This window comes from Suncus etruscus, chromosome 5 (assembly GCF_024139225.1).
Source record: "Suncus etruscus isolate mSunEtr1 chromosome 5, mSunEtr1.pri.cur, whole genome shotgun sequence".
NCBI classification, from domain to species: domain Eukaryota; kingdom Metazoa; phylum Chordata; class Mammalia; order Eulipotyphla; family Soricidae; genus Suncus; species Suncus etruscus.
In genome coordinates this window covers 131841662-131860337 of record NC_064852.1, presented here as the reverse complement: position 1 = coordinate 131860337, position 18676 = coordinate 131841662, and the positions used below count along the sequence as shown (strand labels likewise).

The following is an 18676-nucleotide window of genomic DNA, read 5'->3' as shown; positions in this document are numbered from 1 at the left end:
GACAGCAGTTACAATTTCTATGGCATCAGTAAATCAGGAAGCATGTAAAAATAGCATAGCAATGCCCATGGCATCATTAAATCAGGAAGTATGTAAAGATAGCGGTTGCAAAGCTTGTGGCACTATTAGCCTGGACAGATTGTTTGGCCTGGATGACTTTATCCTGCACTCAAAACAGCAGGAACACAAGTCTCTAAACAGAAGCTTTCTTTTATATTCAAGGCCAGCTTGCAGAAATCTTATTTCCCAGCTTCTGTCCCACAGAAGGAGAGGAAGAAGGAGAAGAAGAAAGAAGAGGGAGATAAAGAGGAGGTGGAGAAAGAGAGAGAAAGAAAAGAAGAAAGAAAGAAAGAAAGAAAGAAAGAAAGAAAGAAAGAAAGAAAGAAAGAAAGAAAGAAAGAAAGAAAGAAAGAAAGAAAGAAAGAAAGGAAGGAAGGAAGGAAGGAAGGAAGGAAGGAAGGAAGGAAGGAAGGAAGGAAGGAAGGAAGGAAGGAAGGAAGGAAGGAAGGAAGGAAGGAAGAAAGAGAAAGAAGGAAGGAAGGAAGGAAGAGAAAGAAGGAAGGAAGGAAGGAAGAAGGAAGAAAGGAAGGAAGGAAGGAAGGAAAGAAGAAAGAAAAAAGAAAGAAAGAGAAAGAGAAAGAAGGAAAAGAGAACGAAAGAAACAGAAAGAAAGAAAGAAAGAAAGAAAGAAAGAAAGAAAGAAAGAAAGAAAGAAAGAAAGAAGAAAGAAAGAAAGAAAGAAAGAAAGAAAGAAAGAAAGAAAGAAAGAAAGAAAGAAAGAAAGAAAGAAAGAAAGAAAGAAAGAAAGAAAGAAAGAAAGAAGAAACAGAAACAAAGCTTTTTTTTTTAAAAGAACAGGACATTGACAATTTTTGTTCTATCATTAAATAAAAGTTACATCAAACATTATTGGATGATCTATGGATATTTTTAGATTTAAGTACTAGATAAAATTTATTTTCCAAAAAAAATTCTTTTCCAAATGGAGTTTTGCTTTTGCTTTAAAGAAATTTGAGAATCAGGGCTCGGAGAGATAGCACAGCGGTGTTTGCCTTGCAAGCAGCCAATCCAGGACCAAAGGTGGTTGGTTCGAATCCTGGTGTCCCATATGGTCCCCCGTGCCTGCCAGGAGCTATTTCTGAGCAGACAGCCAGGAGTAACCCCTGAGCATTGCTGGGTGTGGCCCAAAAACCAAAAAAAAAAAAAGAAAAGAAATTTGAGAATCAAAAAAAAAAGAAAGAAAGAAATTTGAGAATCAAAGATAAATCTTAATAGCAACTGATGAGTCTATGCTATAAGCATTAACATTATGGGTATCTTGACTTGAACTTTGGTCTTTGACATTCATTTGTTTGTATTTTACTTAGGGCATTCTCAAGTGAATTTTTGTTATTCTATAAATTTTCTTAGTGAATAAGTAAAGAATACGTGATTCATAACCAGATTTATGTTTATCATCAAGCTATTACTCAATTTCCTAGATATTTTACTTGTATTTTCTAAATCCTTATGCAATTGCTGAGAATGAGTTTTTTGTTGTCCCATATTGCAAGCCAGTTGGGTGAGGAAAAGAGAGATTATGGCTTACATAGGACCATATAGAAACAAAAACCTGATATTAGGGCTCAGTATTGATCAACTGTAACAGGTTTACATACACATGTAAATATATGCACACAATTTCCCTCAAAGGTTTATTGCTGTGGCAAAGATGATGTTAAAAAATGGTAACGTAAATATAAGTGATCAATCAGAATAGTTCAATCTAAGTAGGACTTAGCATCTTTTTTTTTGTTTTTGTTTTTTTCAGCCTCACCCGTCTGATGCTCAGGGGTTACTCCTGGCTAAGCGCTCAGAAATTGCCCCTGGCTTGGGGGGGGGACCATATGGGCCACCAGGGGGATCGAACTACGGTCCTTCCTGGGCTAGCGCTTGCAAGGCAGACACCTTACCTCTAGCACCACCTCACCGGCCCCAGGACTTAGCATCTTTACCTAACCACAGTTACTGAAGATTTCTCTAGATTTTATCAAAAGTAAAAATGTCCCACTTTATTACACTTACAAAGATGCTCTCTTTGGTAACCTCTAATTCTAATGGCAAAATATTGTCTTATAATAAATAAAATTGTTGCTTTTAATTCTATGACAAAATCAGTTATTTCTACAAATAATTTTTTTCATTGTTCTCAAATTAGATTGTAAAAAAGCTTTACAATAAAAGATAACATCAAGAAAATGTCTAAAGAGTAATATGTAACTTATTTTAAAAAAAACTGACAACTAATTTCAACCTATGGTTATGCATACCTTCACTCTCTCATATGTATTGACATTGCACTGGGTATAATTTGTCCAAGTTTTGTTGCTTTCTGGGTGTATAAACCAGTTTCCATCTTGGTCACAGATCTTTGTGACTTTTTCTTTAAAAAGAAAATGGAAATCAGTAGGTTAGCCAAAGTAGGTTTATCAAATGAGTATTAAAGTATGTAAATCTCTGTTTTTACCTGAAGGATCAAAGTCCTGAAAGTAATCAGGGCAGTGCTGCATCGATTCAGTTCCGGCAGCAACATCATTCCAACATAACCATCCATCCCAGGTTCTGTTGCAGTGAGCACCTTAAGGATAAACATCAGGGAAACACAACATCATCTTATTATATGTAAAGAATTAAAGTCTTAATTATGGGCTCAAATCAAATATCAAGTAAATTCTGCTTACTGAAAATAAGACATTGTATCAAATCTCTAGTGATTACTTCGACTTTTCCATCAAGTATTATAACAGTCACATAAAATAGCCCAGTTTTATTTACCTTTTTATTAAAAACAAGATCAAGTATATATTTAAATGTTCTTCGACAATAAACCATTCAATATACATATCAAAAATAAAAGATATATGGGTTGATAGTGATCATAACTAGGTGGCTTTTTTTGAAAAGACATCAGGTGCATTTAAAATACAATCGTTATGTTTACCTTCTATTTGTTGAGTAGGGTATTGCATAATTTTTTGATAGCACTCATATTGAGCGGTCATAATTTTATTCCTGGTAACACGCAACTGCATTGAGTCATCAGAGCTCTCTTCTTCTGATTCTGCTTTGACGAGATTCTAAGGGATTAAAAAAAGAAAACTTTAGAATGGTAAAACTTGTCTATTGAAGTGGAAAGCACTAAACAATAAGCTCAGTGACGTGCTACATAGTCAGCTGGCTTAGAGAGGAAATCCTTGATAGGTAATGCTTGCCAGTTTCCACGGTATAAATATCCACACATGTCCATTTACTAGACAACAAGATGCTGCCAATAGCGGCTTAAGAAGCCAGCGGGAGCCTGGACATGAGATATAAAAAGCAGGCAGAGCTTATTCAAAATTCATGTTTACTTTTGCAATTGCTCTCTAAAATCAAGCTGTGTAATTTATGGTTTGAAGCTACTTTTCTCTTGTAAAAAACAGAGAAATTAATATCAAGAGCAAAGGCAAGCATTGACACATAGTGAATTCTTGAAATGGTTGCCATTTTATTTTGATAAAATAATAACCATTCCATTTTTGATGTCGATAAATAGAATCGCTACTGCGTGCATATTAGTACATTTTTACACACAAAATATCTATATGTAATATGTATACTTAAAATTATAAAATATATATTTCCCAATATATATATAAATATATATTTCCTTAAAATAGTATTACTATTTTAGGGTTCACTTTCATTTTATTTCTACCTGACATTTTTCTATTTTGTAATATGAAGCTTGTATAATTACACCACTATTATTTCTTTGTCATATTTTCCATAATTTATATTAAATGTTTTTCAGAAGCACTTATCTCTTTATTCTGTTTGCCTCGTTATTCTTGATTTTCTGTTCCCTACCCAGTTGAATATAGTCAATTTTAAAGAGAAACATTTTCTTAACATGTCACATCATTCATGTTTATCACCTGACCACTTTTTAACATTAAAGCTTTATTTTATTTTATTTTATTATTTTTTAATTTCTTTTTTTTTTTTCCTTTGGGAGAGCACACCCATTTGATGCCCAGGTGTTATTCCTGGCTATGCACTCAGAAATCGCTCCTGTCTTGGGGGAACATTGTGTGACACCGGAGGATCGAATTGCGGTCTGTTCTAGGCTAGCACTTGCAAGGCAGACGCCTTATCTCTAGTGCCACCACTCCGGCCCAAAACTTTCTTTTTTTAACATCCAAACTCAAATCTGTTCAGTAGTTGTGATATGTAAGTAATGCATGAAAATTTATAGAAAGAAAATTAATATATTTCTTTGTTCTCAAAGTTGATATGCATATATAAATTCAGTATATTTTTTATGTGATCAGAAGATCAAATTTACTGATCAGATTTTTAGATCTGATTATTTGAAATTGAATTTAATAAAAAGTTGAATTTATTAAAAATTCTCTAACATATAATTATAATCTGATAAGCAATCAACTTTGGGATCCCTTGCAGGAAACCAGTAGTGATTTTTCTTTTTATTTATTTATTTATTTATTTATTTATTTATTTATTTATTTTGTTTTTTTGGCCACACCTGTTTGATGCTCAGGGGTTACTCCTGGCTAAGCACTCAGAAATTGCCCCTGGCTTGGGGGGACCATATGGGACACGGGGGATCGAACTGCGGTCCTTCCTTGGCTAGCGCTTGCAAGGCAGACACCTTTCCTTGGCTAGCACTTGCAAGGCAGACACCTTACCTCTAGTGCCACCTCGCCGGCCTCAGTTGTAATTTTTCTAATCTAGCTATTAAAAATAACATCTAAGAAGATGAGATTCAGCATTTTCAGACCTACAAGTATTCTTTAAACACAAAAGCTAGTCAAATAGGAGCTTGCCTTATTATCACTTAACTTTCCTATAATTTTTAGGCTTTCAACACTGTGGCATATGCATAGAAATGCTACAGGAAAATTACTTTCTGACACAAAATTAGACAATCACCTGTCTGTCAGTTTTCACACATTTAATGGTATTGTCATAGTTTGCTATGACATAGGAAAAATAAGAAAAAACATTTAAGTAAAAGCAAAATTTAATCGATGGCAAATTATCTCTCCAGTTTAGAAATTGCTTTTCAGTCATCCTTAGATCACCTTCTACACCCAGTCTTACATTCCCAGGTTTCCATAGTGGAGATGTGTCCACATAAACATACATATGCACATATCTACCTGTGATACATGTAGCATCAGACTTCTGTATGTGGATTGATAGGAAATGAAAAAGTGGGCATGACTTATGCCCTCTTAGTCTTGTCAATCCATTGACAGATTGGGCGAAAAATCAAATCAACAGGCTAGATCTGTCTTTTTTTTTGGGTGGGGGAGGTGTTGGGCTGGTGGCAACAATCAGAAATCGCTACTGGCAGGCTCAGGGAACATATGGGATGCCGGGAATCGAACCCAGGTCAACTGTGTGCAAGGCAAGTGCCCTACAGCTGTGTTATTGCTCTGGCCCCTGTGTTTTAAATAGTGTTAACTCAGAATAAGACCACGTTAATTTTTGTCCTCATTTGTGATCATTATTTCCTGCTGCTGTGCAAATTTATATCTATTACTTTTCCTCCCTTTGATCATCCTCCTAATTATTAGTACATAATCCTAGAGAATCAGTTACAGGATTAAAGTAAAAAAGACTACAGCTACACCAAATAAATAGATATTGTTGACCAGATTATATATTAATGTACAAGTAATGCATACATTAAATTGCTGGGCATTTGCTATTATTAACTGTTAATAGTTGTAGGTATGTTAAAGGTAAAATGAAAATAGAAATAAAAGATATATTAGAGAAATTTTACTTACCACCAAATAGGACCAGAGAAACAGAAAATACAGGATGCACTTTTTATCCATTATTAATGCCAAAATGAAATATTATATAAATAAAACTGCAATAGAAAATTAAATTATGAGCTATAGATAATTTTTAACAAATTATTTAAGTTTTAAAAAATTGCACAATAATTGCTTCATTAATTATCTGATTCATTGTATGAATCATTTTATCAAGTTATCAAGTTTATCAAGCTTAGTTTGACAATACTAGAAGCTTAATTAATATTTTATTTCAATTAGTCTTACAGTCAAAAAACTTCTTAATGGATATATAACTAGAAAATGTCTTACTTTGTTCTCAATACCAAATTTAGAATTAAATTAAATCCCAAAATAGAGACTTTTACAAGACAGAATCTCAAAGTTTGGTAACATATTTCATTAAAACTTTTCTTCATCTTTTAGTAATATTGTTTTATTTTAAGTTTTGTAACTTCAAGAATTTAAGAGGGAAATTGTTTCTGACCAATTTCTTGAGAATCAAAATTTAAAAGGGCTGTTATTAAAAATGGCCTTATAATTGAATATTATTCAATTATTCTTTCTAGAATTCAATTATTATTTTAATCAGGAAATTAAAGATTTTATTGTCAGTCACTGTCATTAGAGTAATAGTTCAAGGGACAGACAATCAGATAAAAGTATTTCTGTTGATCTAATACTGAGCTAATGAATAACAGCATCAACAATACCACCCACTTCCTTTTTAACTCTAGAGACTATCATTGATGTGTACGATAAATAATGCTTACATTTTATAATATCCGTGAGAAAACCATCCTGACAGTAAATTTATGATATGAATTATTATGGTCATTATGAAGTAAAATGTTCACTTAATAGTATATGCAAAAATATTTTCAAAGAAGTTAAAAATTCAATGGGGAAATATTTTCCAGTGAACTATGAACTTGGATCTAATTTTTTTTTAGGAAACTTGGCATGACTTTTATCATAGGGAAAATGTTAGCTTGAAATACAATCTTTAAGCTAGAGAAATAATACAGGGAATATTATTTGCATTGCAGGTAAACCTGGTTCAATCCCTGGCAGCACACTTATTTCTCCAAGCACTGCCAGAAGACACTGAAGCAAAGTCTGGATAAGCCCCTGAGCAATACTAGGGTTGGTGAATCCTTCCAAACCTAAATCATAAAATTCTTTCCCCATATTTTGCTTATTGTTTGTTATTCCATGAATTAAGAACTGTTATTAACCAGAACATAGAAGTTGTACCATTGTTTACCTAAACTGATCACTTACCAAGAAGCAGCCCAGCTTTTTTATTATAGCAATTATCAATATAGTGTTTTGTCTTCTATCAACTATCCTGGATATTTATTATTAGTTGATCTGAATAGAATAAAATCAAAATCAGTAAATATTATACTAATTTCAGAATGAAAAAATATGTTATAGCAGAAAAAAAGTAACATGTCAATGTTTAATCAATATAGTAATATTTGGGGGGGGGGCTACATCCAGTGATGCTCAGGGGTTACTCCTGGCTCTGTGCTTAGAAATCTATCCTGGGGCCCCAAGAGATAGCACAGCGGCATTTGCCTTGCAAGCAGCCGATACAGGACCTAAGGTGGTTGGTTCGAATCCCGGTGTCCCATATGGTCCCCTGTGCCTGCCAGGAGCTATTTCTGAGCAGACAGCCAGGAGTAACCCCTGAGCACTGCCGAGTGTGGCCCAAAAACAAAACAAAACAAAACAAAAAAGAAATCTATCCTGGCTCCGGGGACCATATGGGAGGAGCAGGATCGAACCCAGGTCTGTCCTGAGTCAGCTGCTTGCAAGTAAACACCCTACCCGCTGTGCTACTGCTCAGGCCCCCAATGTAGTAATTAATGAGTTGCCATTTTAGTTTTATTACATTTTATTATAAGAAAATCTAATTTTCCAATACTCACATACACAATTGTCTCCAGACTCAAATCACATTTTCTCTTGGATCATATTGACATTTGTTGAAGAATTTTTTAAAACCAGGAGTCATGACCTGAAATATTGAGATGTACTCTTAATGAAACAGAAATTGCATAAAGAAGGGAGGTCTAGTTAAATAACTAAAATCTGCTAGTGGTTTTTCCAAGTATACTCACGCTTGATATTAGGAAAGGGATTCTTCAAAAACAAAAAATACTTTAATTTAAATTTAAATTAAATTAAATTAAATTTCTGTCATACTCATCATTTGTTCTTTCTCACTCATGTATTCCACCTCATTTTTATTTCTCAAAACTACACGAAGTATAAGATTTTGCTTTACTAGCAATAAAACACTTTAGTGTACTCCAATGAAATAAAAACTACTTTATTTCAAAATAGGTTTGAATCTTCTTTTCCAAATACACACTAGCAACTTAATAATATTTACTGAGTCACAGAAAGACCCTTAAGAAATTTTTCAAAGCACTAAAACTTCAAATCATTTACTTTTGAATAGCTTTCTTGACACTTTGGGATTTATATTTTATTATTCTGGTTTCATTCTTAAAAGCATTATAGAAACAGGACCCGGAGAGATAGCATGGAGGTAAAGCATTTGCCTTTCATGCAGGACAGTGGTTCGAATTCCAGCATCCCATATGGTCCCCTGAACTTGCCAGGAGCAATTTCTGAGCATAGAGCCAGGAGTAACCCCTGAGTGCTGCCGGGTGTGACCCAAAAACCAAAATAAATAAATAAATAAAAATAAAAAGCATTATAGAAACAATACCATTTTTGATTTAAAATTTTAGCCCATAAATATAATACATGTGTATTATATCTATATCAGTGAAAAAGCATACCATACTCTATATGAAAAACTGTGCATTTTAGCTAGAAATGTAGCTCATTTGCTGGAATACATGTGTTGCACACAGGAGATACAGGTTCATCCCTGGTACGTCAAGGACACTTTATCATCCAGAGTGCCCCCCATGCACAGAGCCAGGAGTAACCTCTAACTTTGCTGAATGTTGACCATAAACTACTATGAATAAAAATTAACTAAAACATAAAATAAAGTTCTGTAAATGCATAGAAATATTTGGCAAGCTAGTTGTTTGCTTACATATTTTATTATGTTGATACCACCTTTCATTCATTTTCTTTTCTATAATGATTCTTAATTTTAGTTGACCCACCTAAAACTAAAAGTATATATTTTTGCTAGAGTAAGGGAGAAAAAAAACAACTTTAGTCTTTTACTCCAAGGTATCTTGGATTTTGATTTAACTCATATTATTTTCTCCATTTATTTATCTAGGCACTATAAAGTTGGCTTACAGAAGCATTTCCCACAGATATCTAATTTGCCACTAATTTGCCATTATCCAGAACCTCTGTGTAAACAAAGTTGGGCTATTTCCTCTCTAGTACATGACTTTTCATATAGCATATTTTATAAACTGCACTTGGCTTGAATTGAATAAGGAATAAGCACTCCTCTAATCTCAATCATCTTCCCTTATGTGGCCAACTGCCTCATTCTCCATTACATGAAATGGACTGAACTACTGAGAAGTGTCACTGTCTAAGGCACTGGTTGACTTCTGAAGGCCCAGATTTTGACAATATCTGTCTTTGTGTAGGATTATTACTGTCCTTATTTCCAATAGTCATTAAGAAAAAGAAATTCTGGGCCCGGAGAGACAGCATGGAGGTAAGGTGTTTGCTTTGCATGCAGAAGGACGTTGGTTCGAATCCCGACAACCCATATGGTCCCCCGAGCCTGCCAGGAATGATTTCTGAGCGAGTCAAGAGTAATCCCTGAACGCTGCCGGTGTGATCCAAAAACCAAAAAACCAAAAAACAAACAAACAAACAAAAATTCTAAAGTGAAGTTCAATTTACTTCTCTCATCATAACCTGAAATTTCTTCAATACTTTCTAGACACAATGAAGTTAGAACATTAAAAAACAGGGTTCAAAGATATCTCAGTAGCAGAGCAGCTGACTAGCAAATAGGAGCTGGAGAAACTGCAAATTCCATCCTTAGCACACACACCTGGCCCAACCCTTTAGAATCTCCAGTGTCAAAACAAGTATGTGACCTCCAGCATACTGCAGCAGAGCATGTATGAACATGGTAACTAAAGTGTAGATTCCACAGAATGACAAAAGAAAGGAAGGGAAATTAAGAAGGAAAGAAAGCTAAAGAAGAAGAAATCTTCCCTTTCCTAAAGATTTGTTATAGCTACAAGAATCTCAAACTAGAAATCCTTTCTATAATATTATCTGGGATTTACATTATTTTTTAAGGTGATGAAAAGCTAATGTAACATAAACTACTGAAGCTCAAAGTGTATTAGAATTACCATCAAAAAATTGCTGAACATGTTTAAATGTTCAAGTTCTATCACAGATCCTTTAAATCTAAAACTTTGGATTTAAGTTTGGGATGGGAATATAGTATATAATATATATTATATTTTTTAGTATATAATAGGGAAGGTATATAACAGGGAAGGCACTTGCCTTTTAGCTGACCTGAGCTCAGTTCCAGACAATATATATAGGACCCTTCAAGCTAGGCTAAGAGTAAAGTCTGAGCACAGAGCCAAGAATAAATCCTGAGCACCACTGGGAGTAGCCCCAAAATAAAATTAAAAAAATAAAAATTAGAAAAGTAAACTTGGAGAAACAATTTACATTTTTTAGGAGGCACCATGGGAGTTCCTGGTCATTAATACATTTGGGAAAGTACAAGACAAATATATCATCCTCACTAAACAATGCTGAAAATTGGAGACAAATATTCCTATGTCTCTACTGGCAAGACTATTTTAAAACCATGAAGTATAAATAAAAAAATATTGTGCCATATTTTCAGGACATTTAGTGTTTCCGAAATTGCAGAGCAAGTTATTCAATATCCCTTTAAAAACTACCATGTAAAGAAAATAACTACCATGTAATATTATAATTGCCAAATTATAGATTATAGGTTATATAATCTATAGATTATAGATGATCAAAACAACTCAAAACTATTTGAGTTCAAATCCTTGCAAAATGGAGGCAAAAAAAAGTTTAGGGCCGGAGAGATAGCATGAAAGTAAGGTGTTTGCCTTTAATGCAGAAGATCATCAGTTCGAATCCCGACATCCCATATGGTCCCCCAAGCCTATCAGGAGTAATTTTTGAGTGTGGAGCCAGGAATAAACCCCTGAGCACTGCTGGGTGTGAGCCAAAAAACCAAAAAGAAAAAAAAAAGAAAGAAAGAAAGTTTATAGAAAGAGTGCTTCAAGTGTAATAGTTACAAAACTATCTTAATCAAGTTGAACAAGCTTGGTGTTTAGCTTGTATTTGTAACCATAGATCTTTAAAACAAATAAACAAACAAAATCATTGTTTAAATTTAGATAATAAAAACAAATCAGATGGATTTCCTCTTTATTGGAACTCACAGGTAAGAATGTGTTGAAGCCTTTAGGTTAAGAACCATTCAGATATATGTGGATGAATATTGACATTTGATCAATAATGAATCCTCAATCTCTCTATGGCTTCATTTCTAGAATTTGTGATCTTAAGGATCTTCTCAAAATAGAAAGAATGTCTTCTAGTACACTAAATTATCTTGGTAAGTATAAATTATTCTCTTGAACACTTCAATGTAGAAGAAGGTGATTGAAGAGTCAGTAGGAGAGATACGGCAAAAGAAGAGAAGACAGAAAAGTTAAAGCTACATACAGAGCTGAAGTCAATGGCTGGTGCTCACAACTCAGGGACAAAGACTTGAAAGAAACCTCCAAGAGATATGGTTAGTCCTCAAATAGAGTACCAGGTAATTGGATCTTGAATTCTACAAACTCAACAACTTGAATTCTTCCAGAATTCTAAATGAGTCTTTGAGTAGAACTTGTCCAGGAACTTCAGAAGATAGTACAACTGTACCAAAAACCTGATACTGACCTTAGAGAACTGATAAAGAAGTTAGGTTAAGTAAGTCTACAGGAATTCTGACCTACAGAACTATTAGATAATAGATGAATGTTGTTGCAAGTTAATGTCTAGAATATTTTACAGTTGTGATAGAAAACTAATAAAGATCCCTACTTAATAAATTCTGTTTTACATAAAACATATATGGTTTTTTGGGGCCAGAGAGAAGGCACAGTGGGTAAGGTGTTTGCTTTGCACTCTGCCTATGGGGGTTCAATCCCGGGCATCCCATATGGTCCCCTGAGCCTGCTAGGAGTGATTTCTGAATAAAGAGCCAGGAGTAAATCCTGAGCGCCACCAGGTGTGACCCAAAAATAGCAGCAACAACAAAAAGTAGGTAGTCACTATGTATTTCCCATTAACCAGTTTTTCCTCCTAATTTTACAAAACACAATTCTCATTTATAGTACATTAACTAGTACCATTTTTCTCCAGCTGCTTTTAAATTGATGTGTGCTTTTGAAGAAAGGAATTCTACAGTTTTCTGCTTTGTTTACCTATGTAGAAAATGAATACTGAGTTTAATCCTTATCTGCCCAGTTTTTGCGCATTTGTTAGATGCATGTAGGAGTTAGAAATATAACTACGAATTACAGCGTTTCCAATGTTTAAATTCACTAAGCCTTCCTCCTGACTAATATATATGTACATACATACATATATATTTACAAATAGTTCATTTAATGTTGCCAGAATTTTTATTAATACTTGTCTAGTGAAGTATAAGATTTCATGGTAAACATAATAGTGAAATTATAGTAAAATACAATAATCATCAGCTATTGCTATTTTTTAGCAGCTTTTGATTTCAATTAATTGAACAATAATCTCGTCTGAATGATTCAGTTAAATTGTGCACATATAGTGTAATGATTTGGTAATAGTTTCATGGAATTTTTTTAGAGCTGATCCTTGGTAAGTCCTCAAATATGTTGACCCTTTAAATCCAAAATTCTTTGCTCTACCCCATACTTAATTTAGAGGAATGGATCATTTCTCTCTCTCTCTCTCTCTCTCTCTCTCTCTCTCTCTCTCTTTCTCTCTCTCTCTCTCTCTCTCTCTCTCTCTCCTTGAATTTAAAATGTAAAAAGTGCAACATTCTTTTCTGTCTTCCTTATTTATTTGGTTTTATATTTCTCTCTCTTTCTCTCTCTCTGAATTTAAAATGTAAAAAATGCAACATTCTTTTCTGTCTTTATTATTTATTTGTTTATTTCTAACCATTTGTTTTAGCCATTCATTTTATTTTATTTCAACAAAATATTTTTCACGCACAATTTATTATTTGATTCCTGTTCTTAGTAATGTTAAGGCATTTGATTTTATTTTAAAGCCATCAGTGTAAATAACTTGACTATTCAAACTTGCCATTTTGGTAAGACACAAAATAAAATACTAGATATGTTGTCTCATTTATAAACATTTTGAAGTGCATTTTAAATTAACAAATATTTCTAGAAATAAATGAGTTTCTACATCTAGAGATATAAAAATGAATGTAAGTTCAGAATTTTCTCTCAGGGACCAGAGTGATAGTGCAGTGGTAGGATGTTTACCTTGAACACAGCTGACCCAGAACATACCTAGGTTCAATCCTTGGTGTCCCATATGGTCCCCAAGCCAGGAGAGATTTCTGAGCACATAACCAGGAGTAACTCCTGAGCCTCATAGGGTGTGGCCCAAAATCACCCTCTCCCCAAAAAGAATTTTCTTTCAGCAAAACTATTTTAAATTTGGAAAGCAAGAATTTGTCAATTACAAATTGATTACAAATCAATTACAAACTGATTGCAAATACTCAATTTTAAGTATGCCATAGGGCACATTTCATGTTGCATTCAAGAAATGATTTCTAACAAGATTTAAGACAGAAAGTAAGTTTTTGGCTATAGTTAGTACAATATTTATTATTCAATGAGTCAGTTACATGCCTTCAAAGGTAACTTATTTGTAAAGTAAAGAAATAGTATAAGTTACATTTCAATCTTGGGTAGAGGCTCAAATTGCATATAAAAATAAAAGTAGATGATTAGTGTATAGTTCAGTTTTGGTTAAAGAAACCTACAGCCAAAGTATCCTGAAAACCAAGTCTTTTTTGTCACTGTTTATTTTGGCTCTAAAAACCTTTCCCTCGATCTTTTACTACCAATAACCCAAAGAAGTTTAAGTTGGCTTTTTAGGACATGAAGAGAGAACTGTTTAGCTAGATTATTTTTCTTTTGTTAGATGGTAATTCAGGGAATAGATACCAAGTTTCAAAAAACCACATTTGAATTCTACTACTTCAGATACACTATTTATATTTTTGATTGATTTGTTTATTTTTAGCTGTTCTTGTTTTTCAAAGGCCATTTGGGGAAAGTCTCGTTTTCTTCTTTATTACAGAAAATAGAAATTAGAAGAGCAAGCATACTTCCCTTATAAACTCATTGCCTAACTTCTTAGGATAGATTTGATCATTTTGTTTGGGCCAAGTTAAACATTGAGAACATGAGAGAATAGTCATAATGCTTCTGGGACTGGAAAGAAGAATTTTTGAATTTTGCTTATGTTGAATGTATACCATTTTTGTCCATAACAGAAGATGAACAACACAAAAGTTGACCAATTATAGTATAGGATGCATTAAGGAATTATTCAACAATGTGTAATACACTCAGCAGGTAAAAATAATATAGTAATATTATGTTTAATTCATCAAAATCCTATGAATAACCTTATAAAAACATAACTAACAGCTGATTTAAAAGTCAAGATTCTCCAGAAAGTACTTTGTTTTTGAAGGGACATCTGAGTTTACTTTTTGCATACTATGTAAATATATTTGTATATATCGTCTCATTGACAAATAATTCAGTTTTTTTTTCTTTTTCTAAAAGATGTTTAAATAAATGTTCAGCTGCTATTTAAAAATCAAGAAATAGGGGCCTGAGCAATAACACAGCGATAAGACAATTGCCTTGCATGCGACCGACACAGGAAGGACCCCATTCAAAACCTGGCATCCCATAGGGTCCCCCAAAATGAACAAAGCAAAACCTGCTCTGTAAGAATACTAAAACTGCAAGAATTTAAAAAATAGCACAGAAGACTAATACAACATCAAGTTTTTAGAATTCAGATCAACTTTAGTTATTAACAATATATCACATTCAAATTTTAAGTCAGATTCAAAAAATATCAAATAAAATTAATTGTAATATATTCCCCCAAAATGTAGCTGTTTAATATAATTAAATATTTCCCAAAACTGAATTTAGAACATTTAGGACTCTAACAAATTGTTGGGCCAAATTATAATCCAGTGGTGCTTTCTTAAAGGTTATCATAGGTCAATCGACCAAAACGATATAAAACCTCACAAAGTTTAATTTTAGGTGACTGTAATTGCCTATACTAATAGTCTATTGAAACAAAAAAATACATTGACTCTATGCCTACTTGCTTATCTAATGAACATTCCAGGTTGAATAGCTGAATAACTATTAAAGAGATAATATAGTGATTAAATTTTGGACTTTATTTTACTCTCTGAAGTACTTACTCACGGGAATAATTTTCCCATTGTGGGTGTAATTAGCCCTTTTCCGGTGATTTTGACCACCCTCTTTTTATTTGAAAGAGGCAAGTGGCCAAATCTTAGTCCAATTACTATGAGGCGAGAGGGAATATGAAAAAATGCTTTGTACTTGATAGACAACCTTTCCTGGAGAGCTTATGTGGAAAGTATTGCATTTTTAAAGAGCACAGACACAAAACACAACACTCCAGAAATATGAGTTACAATTTTCATACCTATTTCCCTCCCACAAAATCAGGGTCAAACTCTGTGTGAAAGCATGTTTTCATCCATAAGAAATATTCAATTCTGCTAGAATTTTAATTTAATTCATGCAGTATTCCCTCATTAGTGTTCTTTGCTTTAAGATTTGCAATCTTCCTTTAATTTTTTATTTTACTTATTGATAATTTTTGGCTACATCTACTAATATGTCTTAGCATTTGAGAAGCAAAGAGACATATTGCTATCTGTGTAACTCATTTTCCCATCACCTACCCACCCAAACTTCATAAAATGAACTTTAATTCCAATAGAGAATCTATTCACTCTGGTTCATGGAAAACTGTCTTTGGGTTCTACATTGGTAGAACAGGATAAAAAAAATTGGTCATATAAGCACCATACTATGATTTACTTTGGTTTAGATTTGAAAATGTAGAAATATTAATTGATGTATTGATTCATTTAAACATTTAGTTTAAATGATACAATCTATTCCAAAAGCTATGTCAAGAATTGAGGGGCCCGGAGAGATAGCACAGCGGCATTTGCCTTGCAAGCAGCAGATCCAGGACCAAAGGTGGTTGGTTCGAATCCCGGTGTCCCATATGGTCTCCATTGCCTGCCAGGAGCTATTTCTGAGCAGACAGCCAGGAGTAACCCGTGAGCACTGCCAGGTGTGGCCCAAAAACCAAAAAAAAAATAAAGAAAGAAAGAATTGAGGACCCTGGGGTCTAAAGTGGGTGAGGCGCTTGCTTTTCATGCAGTCAACCTAAGTTTGAATTTCCAAATCCCATATGGTTACCCAAGCATCACCAGAAGTGATTCCTGAAACCAGAGCCAGTGATAAACCCTGATTAGTGCCAGGTATGATCCAAAAATAAATAAGAAAAAAGAACTGAGTACACCAAAATATTAAAATGATGCTCATATATAGTCAAAACATTATAGGGAATGATTGACACATATCATTAAGGATAATAAGGTGTTATATGATGTGATTAAACACGATAATAAAGTGTCATGTGGTAAGGAATGAATATGTTTTGTGTCTGATTAATTATACAGAATAAATTTTGCCTTGAGGGAGTTTATGTTTGTGTTCATATGTTGAAAGGAATGATACAGATACCGGAAGCAGGGAATGCTTATGAGGAGTTGATAGCTCAAGTGCTGAGTTCAAGTCTTGTATTCTGAAATACTGGATGCATACTTCAGAGTACAGAACTGGGAGTAAACCCTAAGCACTGCTGCATGTGGGTTCAAATTAATTCATTAGAACCAGAAATTTAAATGTTAGGATATTGAAGAATGAAGGTATATAAGAGATAAAAGATTTTCAGGTAATTATAAAATATATTAAAGATATTACATTTAATAATGAATAATTATTAACTAATAATTAAAAGCAGTCATAAGTAAAAGCTGTAACTTAATGTGCTAGGCAGCAGATTGTTTTTTTGGTTTTTGGGGTCACACCCAGCAACGCTCAGGGGTTCCTCCTGGCTCTATGCTCAGAACTTGCTCCTGGCAGGCTCATGGGACCATATGGGATGCCGGGATTCGAACCATCGTCCTTCTGGATGCAAGGCAAGCGTCTTACCTCCATGCTATCTCTCCGGCCCCAAGGCAACAGATTTTTTTGTTCATCTGTTTTGGGTTTATACTCAGTAGTGTTCAGGACTTATTGCTGGTCCTGCTCTCTCTCTCTCTCTCCCCTCTCTCTCTGTCTCTGTCTCTCCATCTCTCTCTCTGTCTCTCTGTCTTTCTGTCTCTGTCTCTGTCTCTCCATCTCTCTGTCTCTCTCTGTCTCTGTCTCTCTGTCTCTCTGTCTCTGTTTCTCTGTCTCTGTCTCTCTGTCTCTGTCTCTCTGTCTCTGTCTGTCTGTCTGTCTGTCTGTCTCTCTCTCTCTCTCTTTCTCTCTCTCTATTTTTCCAGGCAGTGCCAGCGAACTTTGTGTGGTGCCTAGGATCAAACCCAGGTTGTCTGTGTGAAAGACAAGCTTCCTTCCTACTGCACCGTCTCTTCAAACCACAAGATAAAAATTTTTACATAGGTTTTTTGTTTGTTTGTTTGCAGGGAACACACTCAAATTACTTCTGTCTCTGCTCTCAGAAATCGCTCCTCTCAGGCTCGGGGAACTATATGATGTGCAGGGAAAAGAACTCTGGTCTGTCCCTGTTTGTCCACCTGCAAGACAAATGCCCTATTCACTAGTAGTTTGCGAACTCTGGATTACAAACCGTAAGGTGTCTGCCTTGCACACTTGAGCCTAGGAAGGACCGAGGTTCGATCACCCAGTGTCCCATATGGTCCCCCAAGCCAGGAGCAATTTCTGAGCACATAGCCAGGAGTAACCCCTGAACATCACCGGATGTGGCCCCAAAACCAACCAACCAAACAAACAAACAAAAAACCATATTCCAAATATTCTAAAAAGAAATAATAAACACAAGGAATTTAATCATGAGAATCACTCTGGTTTTCATTTTATGAAGTAAAAGGTTTAATTCAAGGTCACCCATTGAGACACAACAGAAAATATTAGAGCGACTTCTAAGAAATCAGAAAATAAGACGAAGGCTGACACTCATAGTAATAAAAGCAATTTACATGGAATTATTTAAAAGTAGAAAATATTAAAAATACTAAATAATGTACATAAAATATTTAAAAGTAAAAAATACTAAAAATGTTAATCTATAAGCATATGAGAACTTAGTGAAAAAATCTAATTAAATTCCTCAAATTATTACATGAGTTTGGGTAGATTCCAGTCACTAAAATACCGAATGCAGCAGAAGAAAATGGGAAATGAGAAATTACCTGAATACAGATGAAACTCTAAATATCTGTCTAGACTCTTTGTCTATATAGTTCTAGAAAGCTCCTACCCAGAATCAATAATAATGGTCACTACATGCTCTTTGCACAGAGATCCTATTTATATCATGAAAGAGAGTGAACAGCATACTTTAAGAAATTTGTTCATGAATTGACCTATAGTATTCAAAACACTCAAAACTCAAATGTTTAAGAAATTCAAAGTAAGTGTGAATGTATGTAATTCTGTGTGTGATTC

At 34.1% G+C, this 18676-nt stretch overlaps 1 protein-coding gene and 1 long non-coding RNA gene across 2 annotated transcripts in view; both read right to left on the bottom strand.

Moving 5' to 3' along the window:
- Positions 1–5891, bottom strand: part of CALCRL (calcitonin receptor like receptor) — a 38727-nt gene extending 32836 nt beyond the window's left edge. Inside the window, exons 1-4 of the mRNA XM_049773338.1 lie at positions 5841–5891; positions 2981–3116; positions 2507–2617; positions 2310–2422 (exon numbers count right to left, since the gene is read on the bottom strand). Of these exons, the coding sequence (XP_049629295.1) occupies positions 2310–2422; positions 2507–2617; positions 2981–3116; positions 5841–5891 (411 nt within the window). The remainder of the gene's footprint in view (positions 1–2309; positions 2423–2506; positions 2618–2980; positions 3117–5840) is intronic.
- A 1230-nt stretch (positions 5892–7121) lies between these two features.
- LOC126009018 (uncharacterized) overlaps positions 7122–18676 on the bottom strand; it is a 53623-nt gene continuing 42068 nt past the window's right edge. Inside the window, exons 2-3 of the long non-coding RNA XR_007495877.1 lie at positions 7790–7878; positions 7122–7226 (exon numbers count right to left, since the gene is read on the bottom strand). This is a non-coding gene — a long non-coding RNA (uncharacterized LOC126009018). The remainder of the gene's footprint in view (positions 7227–7789; positions 7879–18676) is intronic.